This window comes from Diuraphis noxia, unplaced genomic scaffold (genome assembly GCF_037042655.1).
Source record: "Diuraphis noxia isolate RWA-SAM2 unplaced genomic scaffold, SU_Dnox_SAM2 contig0001, whole genome shotgun sequence".
Lineage (NCBI taxonomy): Eukaryota > Metazoa > Arthropoda > Insecta > Hemiptera > Aphididae > Diuraphis > Diuraphis noxia.
This window is the reverse complement of record NW_028301711.1, coordinates 51,514,717-51,526,567: the sequence shown is the minus strand read 5'-3', so window position 1 is coordinate 51,526,567 and position 11,851 is coordinate 51,514,717. Positions and strand designations below refer to the sequence as shown.

At 27.6% G+C, this 11,851-nt stretch overlaps 1 protein-coding gene across 1 annotated transcript; it reads left to right on the top strand.

Annotated features, from left to right (window-relative positions):
• Positions 1-5,783: 5,783 nt before the first annotated feature.
• LOC107168678 (uncharacterized) lies at positions 5,784-11,626 on the top strand. The gene is made up of 3 exons (XM_015518165.2): positions 5,784-5,860; positions 6,078-6,165; positions 9,855-11,626. Exon 3 carries the CDS (start codon positions 9,855-9,857, stop codon positions 10,599-10,601), a length of 747 nt encoding a protein of 248 aa, XP_015373651.1. The 5' UTR covers positions 5,784-5,860; positions 6,078-6,165; the 3' UTR covers positions 10,602-11,626.
• The last annotated feature ends 225 nt before the right edge of the window (positions 11,627-11,851 follow it).

Genomic DNA, 11,851 nt, shown 5'->3' with positions numbered 1-11,851 from the left:
CAACCGTGAAAACTGCTATAATGTAACGTCTTATCTTGTACTGATGTATAATAATATCCCCCCAACCCCAAAAAAAGAAACAAAAAAAATCCTAGGTCCACTACTGAACCCTAGCTATTATATGTTATAATACTATACCCACCATATTGTTAAAAATTACTATAAATTTTATTCTGTGCCTATGTTTTATGTATTGATTAGTATGCTGTGTCCATTGGCAACTCACATTTTCAGCAGCTCGCTTTTAATTAGTACTAATAAAAGTTGTTTCTCTCTAGTAGTTAATGTCGTTCATAACTTATATTAATACTTTATAAATTTATAATAAATTGTATATACCTTCTATGAATGACTGAGTGAGTCGAGTACATAATAAGTCTGATTTGATTAGGTAATTTGGAATTTATATTATAGGCACCTATAGTCAGTGGCGCCGACATCAGTTTTTAGAGGTATTGCAAAGCATACCTGCAAAGCAAGACCCACCCGTCTACATTAGGTTGAGCGACTGCCCCTCAATTTTTTTCCACTCATCTATCTATAATTTTAACAACCAAGAGTTATAAGTACATTTAAAGATTGCCAGCAGGCCCGTGTTAAGAGGGATAGTAGAGTGTAGGTATATAAACCGGTAGCATAGTGGGCCGAAGCTCCCCCCCCCCCCCCCCGGAAATTGTTAGCGTTTAGGTTTATGATTTATCCTAATTCATAATGTTAGCTATGATTATAAATAAAATAATTTATAACTTTCATATATTAAAATAATTTTAGCCAGTGTGTTTCGTAGGCTTATTACACCCACCCACCCTTAATAGGTATTGCAACTGCAATACCTGGACAGTGGACCGGGGATCGGCACCATTGCCTGATGATATGATTAATTTGTTTAATTTTTTAAACAAATAATTAGTCTTTATGCCTTTACTACCTCTTCAACGTAGGTACATAAAATCTGTGTAGTACAGTATTGCTTTAAAAAATAATCGAAAATAATAATAATTGATTTAAATTTCATAATAATAATTTGTATAATTATATAAACATACAAATTTTACAAAAACTTAAAGGTGTTTGATTTTTGATCTATTAATTTTTGATAATAGTATATAATTTTTTGTGGTTCAACTAGTTTTAAAATTACTTAGGAGAGTATATATATTTTCTTCAAGTAAACTTAATGTTAACCCGATAGGGTTTACTCATTTTCTTCAGGTAAACATAATCTATACCCGGTAGAGCTTAAATGTTTACTTCAAGTAAACATAATGTTTACTCACGAAAGTTTACCATCGGTAGAGTTTACTACTAACAATTCATTTTTATGTTAAGGAATCAAAAATTTAAAACATTATACTTTATAGTTTGTCGTTAATAATCAAAATCCAATCGGACACGTTTTACCAACAAATAATGCTATTTGTAAAGTGAACAAATAAATCAAATCAATATGAAATTTTAGAGTACCTTAACGTAATGGCATCTTAAACTTTATGAAAAGAAAATGTTTTAAAGTCATCAATGAAATTTATTACGACAGTAATTATACGTGTATTTTTGAGAATTTTTATATTCTTTTATCGGTTCATACTATGAAAATTGTCTTTAAATATATGTTTAAAACAATAAAACATAACACACAAGTGCAGAGTCCATCCTGTTCTCTCTCGTCGAGTACATTAATAATTTTGTTATTACTTATTAATTAATATTTGAGTTCGATAATATCGACCAACCACCAACGTACAAAAAAACTGTTTAGTTATCTAGTAGAATGGTATTGAAAAATAGAGACTAGTTTGATGAGTCAAGTGTCTGTCGTAGGTGAAAAATAAATATCGAGAGGTAAGTTAGGTTAGAGCCGAGGCAGATCTAGTGGGGGGTACTAGGGTGCTAAAACACCCCCCTTGGCTCATGTTGACCATTTTTTGTTTGATATGAAATCATTTTTAATTTAGATGGATAATAGATAATAAATAAATGTGTGCGTTCTTAAGACTGGTCCATGTAAAAGAATATGATTTATTTATATACTATTATATTTTTACGTAAATAAGTAAATGATTTAATTAAATCTGAAATGAAGAAACAAAATTTTTTTTCTAATATTGTGATTTGTATTGTTTTTAAATATTAAATGTCAAATTTTGATACCACAACAACTGACAAGTAATGTAGAAATGTTCCAATTTAACCTGTTTGATGAATGAGGATGAATTGTAATAGTAATTGTAGGACCCCCCCCCCCCCCCCCCCATAAAATAATTCTAGATCCACCACTGGGTTAAAGAATTATATACCTTTGAAATACCTATCACTTCTGTTATCTAAAATTAAAATTTCCGTTTGAAAAATAAATTCTATTTCAATATCTTAACCATTAATTATTTATATAATATAATATAAAAGATGATATCATTCAATTTTAAATTGTGGAATCGAAAATTAAAAACATTCTAGGCTGTCATAAAAAAATCGTAAATCAATAGTACATGTTTTACCAACAATTAATGCTATACGTATTTTTTTGAAAAAAATAAAATTAATATGAAAATGTTTAAATGTATTTGAGTACATTCGAAACCTATTGGTATTATAATTATAAGTTATAACTTATAACTAATAATTATACACAATGTAATAATGGCAATAAATAGACAATAGTGAATAAAAAGAACAAAATATAATATTGAAAATATTCATAGTAAAAAAATATTTAAAAAAATACGTTTTCCGCAATCTTTAAAAATTTTTGAAAAACAAACTTATCATTATCTCTTGACACAATTAGGTCAACACGAAGCAGTTTTTAATGACTTGTAAATATTTTCTAGAGTTAAAATATCATTAAGATTACTCTACAGACGGAATTTGATCTGTATATATATATTATAGAATACCTACACAAAAGCAATTAAAATATTTAGGATTTAATGGAGGATATACCTACCTAAACATTAAACAGCCACGTGTTAGTATAAATAGCTCGAAAACTAATGTTTTCTTAAATCTCACAATATAAGATATTATTATAACGTTTTCAACAACAAGCGATCGGTTTAATAATATGTTTTTGTTTTCATTAATAATTCTTAATAAACAAAGATACTCGCACATATAACTGTATATTACGCAGGTTTGTAGTTTTGTAGGTTAGTATAGTTATTTGAGGGTTGTACAGAACCGAAGCTTTTGATAATTCTATGATATTATTTGTTGTTTTTAAAAATACTGTAGTCATTACAATCTTACCTACTTATTCGGCGCAAATAACACATCTTGATATTCATGGGGAGGGACTAGCTGGCCCCCAACCATAGGTACAATATTTTGAAACTGTTATGGCTTTTGAGTGATATGAATAAAATGTGAAATATATTTAGGCATCACTGTAAATTCATTTAACCGTTTGAAATAAAAATATTATATTATAATGTAGGTTGTAAAACTTTAAAGTTTAAACCAATTCATGTTACTTGTAATTCTTAATAAATAAATGTACCTACCTTTTAAATTAAAATAGAACAAAAATGTTGAATATTTATAGCCAACAAGAACAGAACTATTAGATTTTGAAAATCATAATTAGAATAGGTAATTTTTTAAACAAAGCTATTAAAAAGACTTATAAATCATATTAAGTACATAATATACCTAGTACATTTAAAACTTTAAAAACACAATGATGTTATTATGTATAACGGCTGTGAAAATTAGTTTATATAATATATATTATAGAAAATAGATTATTTCATAAATTATGATATAGGTACCTATTATGTGATTAATCATTTTCCTACTAGAAAAGACATTGAAGTTGAAAATCAATGCATTTTATCTGTTATAAATTGTGTGCATATTCACACAAAAATAAACACATTGTAAAATCAATATGTACCTACTATGTACATTCATTTTCACTTCACCCAGCTCAGATCAAAAATCGACGACAATTTTATGCGGGTACTAAATATCAGTGCTTTTTATCCATATTTTTGTTTTCAAAAGAACCGCCGGTCACAGAACAACCAACTATGTATATTCGAATATAATAATTAGGTAACGCATATTATTATGTATAATAATAATAATACTTTGACCACAGCTATTTTACAATTTCATGTCATCAAGCTGGATTACAGGTAAATTTTATACATATTATACCAGCACTGCCATATTGACGTATAACTGTATAAGCATAACAGTGCATGTTGGTTAACAACTGTAATAATATAGTGGGCATTTTCATGATTATACAAGATATTTAAATGAACTACTTTTTTGATAAGTCTCCTTTCAGTTTTATGCGAAATATCATTGGTGAGAGAAAGAGAGATATGTGGTTAAGTCGAAAAAATTTAAATTTAAATTTATTTAAAGCAACGATCTGATTTAATTGATAACTGTGTTGTATTGTACAGTTGTAGGTGTCGAGTGGTACTCTTCGTCATTCAGTAGTCACTGCAATGGATGTGTTAAAGAATATTGAGTATTTTTTTTTAGTTTTTCCAAATTACTTTGAAAAGTATACTAAGAACTTTCACTTTGATCGCTCAAAAGTACCGACTAGATAGAATTTTTACTAGAAGTTATCCTCAAAGATTTTGATTAAGTAATTTTTGATCTGTAAAAAGTGTACAAAGACTCGACAAAAAATTTATAAAAATATATTAATATTTGTATTTGCTATACAATAGCTGAATACCTACATTATATACCCAGTATATAAAATCCTATGCGGACATTATAAATGTTAAAATATTGCATATCATTATGTGATTATAATAATATGTTCATTGGCCGAAAGTAAAAATATATGTAATATTATCATTTATTTTATTATAGATCATCTCATATTAGGTATCATTTAATATTTGATATGATTTAGATATTATAATTTTAGTTTATTTAGTAAGAACTATCTGAATCTGATTATTTGAATATCTCTGTTCTGCTGTACAGAAAGTGTCGTGAGTACTTCGTCTGTGATTAGATTCCGTGATGGATGGATTAAATTGAAATTGCGTAAATCATTGAGCATTTACGATGAAGAAAAAATATTTCTAGGGAAGTTGGTCAACATTATTAGTACCCTACAAGATAGAAAATCAATTATTTTAATAATAATATACCTAAAAATCGTAGCAATTCAAATAAAAATACTATAATATTATATGTTTATCGACCAAGAATATATTAGTATAATTTATAATGTCGTCGTCTCTTATAATATAGATCAGGGATGACAAACCTTTTGAATACTGCGTGCCCAGAATTACATTTTCTCTTTCTTTTTTTTTTTAGAGCGTGCCATGAAAATTTTTTTTTAAATATTAAATATTGAAAGTATTAACTTATATTTTGTTATATTATAATTTGATTGTATAATTAATGTATTAGTATAAAAAGGTTAGTTTAGGTACATAATAATAATAATAATAATAATATATTATAGATATTATTTCATAATAGTTTATTATTATTATTATTATGAAATGTGATATTTAATCGATAAAAACGAAAATAAAAATGTGTTCGGAGGAACCATCCGATTATTATTATACTACGGATACGGCAATAATACACGATTGTGTAATATAATATCGTACGACTGTCTTGTTTAACCACCTCGCTCCCCTCCGAGGATGAACCACTCACTAAGTACGCACTAAAACAACTCTGTCGTATAATATATATATATATATATATATATGTGTGTGTGTGTGTGTGAGTGTGTGTGTACATATTATAGAATTTACCAAAAACTGAGCCCTGTCCGGCGATCGGCAGCGTGCCGCTATAGTCAGTTGTGTGACAACTGCCATTCAGCACGTGTCAAGCGTACTTCTGCTCCGGTCCAAAGGTAAATAAGTGCATCACACGTCAACAACCATTTAGTATAATATGTTATATTATTGTAGCAATAAGTTTATATAATAATCGGATTTTGATTGAAATTTGATTTGATCTGATTTGTTTGTTTGTTTATTTATATTATTAAATACGTTAAACAATATTTTATTTTCCATCCCATACAGGTTATTAATTCAATTATTTTTTTTTGTTGGTCTGCTTATTAGTTTTTAGTCTGTGATCACTGACCACCACTACAGTTTAAAAGATTTCCACACAGTTCGATTTTCAATAGACAACAAACCAGAACGAGATGTGAGTATATCCCTTAATAGGTACACAATAATTATTATATTTAATTGATCAGTCGAGTATCAAATAAAAAGTCTATAGTACTTATAGAGTTATAGCACTCCATAGTGATCATCATTTTAGAAAATTAAGCAGCTGTTTAAGATAATATATAATGTATAAAAATTATTATTGCTTAAAATATACAAACAAATTTTTTAAATTTTTTTTCTTATAGCTGTAATATAATATACTGCGTGCTAACCATATACCTTATTATATTACGTACCTATTTGAGCAGTGATTTTATTTATTTAATTTTTTTTTTTTTTTTAATTTAAGCCACTTTCTATTTAAGAATAAAACATCAAAGAAAATATATTATATTAATAGCATTTGACTGATAATTGTGTTATTGAACTTAAATCGAACAAATATTATTCTTCTATTCAAAGCAATTTGTTATATTTTGTAATTTAATGATCATCTAATAATTATTTATTTAACATAATATGCGGGTTTCCTTCAGCAGTTTTTAACATTCTGTAAAATGGTTGTTACACGAATTTGAGCTTACAGGCAATAATTGTTGTTCGCATTTTAATATTTGTTGTATGGGACCTGTGCTTTTAAACTATTTTTTTCTGTATATTATATCATTGAACATTTAGATGATAAACATTTAATAATAAACAAATTAAAAAAAATTACTTACAAATTTAACTGAAAATAATAAATATACTATTCGAGTTTATATCTATCTATATTATATTTTATTTTTTAATCATCTATGCGACAATAATATTATTCAGAATAAATCATCGTTTCTGTATTTAGAAAAAACTTGAACCATTTTCACCAAAAGTGTGTACCTACATTCCATTATTCACCAGCGATGAAATATTGACCGACTACACATTTCCACTAAATGAAATATGCCTCTACAATATTAAAAGCTGTTAGGTTATTTAATGTACCATGAAATACTGAAAAACATCACCATTTTTATAAATTTATGATTAAATGCAATATACACATTATACCTACCCACTTGCGATATTGAATAAATTATTTTTAAATTGCAAGAAAAATATTATTCAGCATTCTTCCGTCTCAAAATTTATAAACTTTTATGAAAACTAATAATTAAAATATAATTAATTGACTTATCTATTATTGAAATATTTTATTATTATTCTAAATTATTGTGTCTAACAGCTTTTAATAGTATCTACTATTATTGAAATTGTTCCGATGTAAAATTATGTTAATGAAAATGGCCAAGTTGAAAATAATACTTTTGGCGGAAACTCTGAAAACGTGTTACACCCGTAAATATAGGTGATTACACCCTATATGGCTATATATATATATATTTACTGCAAATAATCACATAATCGTGGAAGACGGGGACGTTTTGTACATGTTTGTCACATTTAGAAACATTCTGTATTTTATGCATAATGTATTTACGTACCTATACATCGACGATTGTTATTGAAATAATTGTGAAAATCCAGTGTCATTGCATTTAATATAATATTACTACAAGTTAACAGCTTTTTTAAACTATTTAAGTACCTATTTAACGCTAAAATATTTTTTTTTGTTTTTTTGTTTAAATTATTTGATCTAAACTTGTACATTGATGATATAATTATCTCTAAATTAACGTCTTTGTAAACATTTCAATGTCAAAATCAATGATGTTTAATTTAAATCGATTTTTCATTCCATTTAATGTACAAATTTAATTTCCTCATACAGATTAGTTTTTTCTTATTGTACCAGCAGGACGAGTATAATATAATATTATATAATGTATCAAAAGAGTAGATGATTTTATTTTCAATGTTTGACAATTTAATATTTTAATTTATACTCTCCTTAACGATGGCAAAGCTTGAGTACATTTTCAACTCTGAAATATTAACTCACACAACAATATATAATACACACAAATTAAAATTATGATGGATCGAAATCACTGTACTGCTGCAACTATAGCGTTTTGAATTTAGATTATAGGTCGGTATCTCTTGGTAATGATATAATACCTAAATAAATAAAAATTCACTACAATCTTTTTAATGTATTAGTTTCTACTAATCGCCTATTTTTTGATTTATTTTATAAATTTTTCTATGTATGTTGTATACAAGTATCTATACAAAAAATTACAATTTTCAAATGGCACATATATTTTTTATTTTTTATTCGACTAAAAAAAATATTATCGTGAAAATATTAATGTACAATAATACCACACAATATATATTATTATATAAATACCTTATTATATCGAACGTTTTTCCAAAATCCAAATATTTTTCTACTTATACATTTAAAATGTGAAAGCAAACTGGTAAGACTGCTTGTCTAGAGCTTAAAAATAATATAGTGAACTAGGTACTATATTATAGCTTCAGCTTACGAAATTTAAAATATGAATAAAAAATGTATTCATGTACACTGTAAACGGTTATTCACCTAACATGCTCAATACCATTGTTTTTTTAATAATGCATTTTTAATTCAGATTTTTGGAGTTTATGAGTAGCTATACCAATTTTTAACTACTTAAATTTTCATACCATTTATATTGTGCCCTGAGTTAATAAACGCTTTTTTTTTTAAATGAAAACCAACATTTTCTGTGTTATTAAAATGTATATATGTATAATAATGATACCTTCTAATAGTTTTAATTCATTAATAAACAAAAGATGGTGCTGATCATGCTTATTGATGAATCACTCTGTATATGAGAGATTTTATTTTTCTCAGAGATTCGAAAAAAATATTTATAATATATTAATATAGTTCAAGGGACCTAATATTTTTATAAGAATATCATATTTTATGCATGGTTGTTTTTGTTGTTTTAAATTGGTAATCCATTATTTTTAAAATATTCTAAAGTTACCTATTTACCTACATAAAATATATCAAGTACCTATAGAGTGAATATTATTTTATTTTATCAATTAAATTTAAAAATTTGAGTGATTTGGACAAATCACGTTGCAATATAATAGTATACTGCACATACGATACGTAGGCATCACTCACTTAAACTTTAAATAATTTATAACTTAAAATACAAAAGTTACAAAAACTATTCCTTTAATATTTAATAGGTACATGAATCTAAATGTTTAAACAAGTATACAGAGATTAAAACTGAAGATTGATTAAAAAAACCTTAAAAATCATCATTAATCACGTTGAAAATTAAATTGTTTTTATTTCTACAATTTAATTGCAAATATAGATACATATACATACAATATACCCATTTAAAAATCACAAAAATTAATTGAGAGTGACTGTAATTAAATAAATTGCCTTCTATTATCAGTATTATAATTATAATATATATATAATATAAAGTAGTCTGCCATGGTTGATACTTGCTGCGATTATATAATAATATGTAATCATCAATATAGTACAAACACGGGTGGTCAAACTAGTGCAGAGGGTACCTATAATATATTATCATCCTGCATGGACTTTCTTTTTAAACTTTTGTAAAAATATGTTTATCTACATATGATAAAAAAAATGAAAATCAGCCCACATCTCCACTGTCAGTTATACAATTATTATTTTATCCCATACATTTTGGTATCATAGGCATTATGCACACACCATATTATAATTTATAAATAAACGTATTATTATGTTATTAAATATTTTATGCACCGCAGATGTCCGACCAGCAGGGAGACGACGGCGGCGACGAGTGGAAAAAATCGCTGACCGGGCTCTCTGGGTCGGATAATCCGCAGTGTACGCCCAAGCAGATCAAAGAATTGACTCTAGACGAATTGCGCCGAGACGAGAGACTTTGGACGGCGTACGAGAGGGGCTGGTGTGATTTGTTGCAGTCTTACATGAACATGCAGCTGATGCAATCTGAAACTTCCTTTATGTTGCCTGAACTCACGCGGCCAGGGTATCTGGCACCCACGAGTGCTGCAGATTCTGGTGCAGCAGTGCAGGCCACCGCGGTGAACGCACGCGATCCGGATAATGCATCTTCGAGAGGCGATCCGGCGAAAGCATCGGCTGCAGCAGATGTGACGGACTCGTTGGAAAAGGCGAATGATGCACCGGACCCAGTGCGTTCGCTCGACATGGTAGCAATAAACGCAGCCGAGTTGACAAAGAAAAATTGTCTCCCTAGACGGATCGACGTTCGCGTTATCTCATCACGCATAAAACGGACTTACAAGTACGCTGACGTCCGCCTGTGTGAATTCCAAGGACTCGGGCCCCGCGCTGTGGTACAGCAGACTTCTCTGGATGTTGACAGTGATGATTCGGAAGTGATTGCTAAGCAGCTGTCCTCAATCAAGATCAAGATCACGACACCGGAAGCAACAGAGTTTGAACTCATTGATACGTTAGACGAAGACAATAACAATGAAAAGTCGAACGCCGACGACGAGTAGTTTTCGTTTGTTAAGAATGCAAACATTATACTTTTTATAAAATAATATTATAATAACCACTTATTCGTATAAATAGCATACTGTTGTAGGGTTTGGAAGTTGTAACATCATAATAGTTACATTTTACCATTTTGACGTGGAATGCCTATTAAAATTCTAAAATATGAGCTAAATAGCACTTAAACTGTGATATATGCAAATTAAATTACTTTTTGGAGAAAAAACTATTACAATTTTATACTTATTATTATTATTTTTTAATGATTTTAACTTTTGCGGTTATTATTGATTTTAGAATTGTTGTATATTTTTCCAGAATTATAGGTAATGTAACCAGATAATTTGACATCAGCTGTTGCCTAACCTAGCCTAACCTAACCGGATGTTCTCAACATTTTTATGTTAATTTAAATTTAAATCTTATAGACATATTAGATGCGTGACTCCATTATTATATTATATAATATGCATACAAATATCGTTTACAATTAAAAACATTAAATTAAATTTTTTTTTTTTAAATCACTGAATAAGAATAAAATCCCCGAAAAAGATAGAAAAATAAAATGTTATATATATATAACAGCATCTATGGGAAAGAGATTTGAATTGCATTTAGGATGCGTTTTAAGATTTCCCGAAAAAATATGCGAATGCTATAACTTCCGAGCTCTGAATTAATTATATTATTATTATATATTATTATTATCATAACAAGTAGAGTTTAGTAAACCTAGTGTCTTTTCATTATTACTATTATCATTATTATTATTATTAAAATAATTTATCCGAAACTGGGGTACATTTAATTATTTGATTTAATTATGTAATACTTATATATTCAAAGAATACAATTTTGTTTCTATTATATATTATTAATTATATTTAAAAATATTATAGCATATAAAGTGCACAGTACGCGTTACAGCTCACACGCGTACTTATTGCAAAGTGTAATAAATATTATGTGCCAGGAAAATTATTCAGATTTAATTAAAAATAAACAACACTATTATAATATTACATTGAAATGTATCTACTTGTTTAATAATTTTATTTAACCTACGAATATTATTGCTGTTGTGTTACGAGTGTTTTATAAGCAGATGGAAAATATATAATACTATAATACTATTATGATGATGGAACATGATAATAATATAATATTATGAGATTCATAAACACTTAACACTACAAAATTGAAGACCTTATGGCAATAACCAGACATGTCCTTCTATTTTTTATTCAGA

Coding starts and splice junctions, on each gene's coding strand:
- LOC107168678 (XM_015518165.2), top strand. CDS start 9,855: ATGTCCGACCAGCAGGGAGACGACGGCGGCGACGAGTGGAAAAAATCG.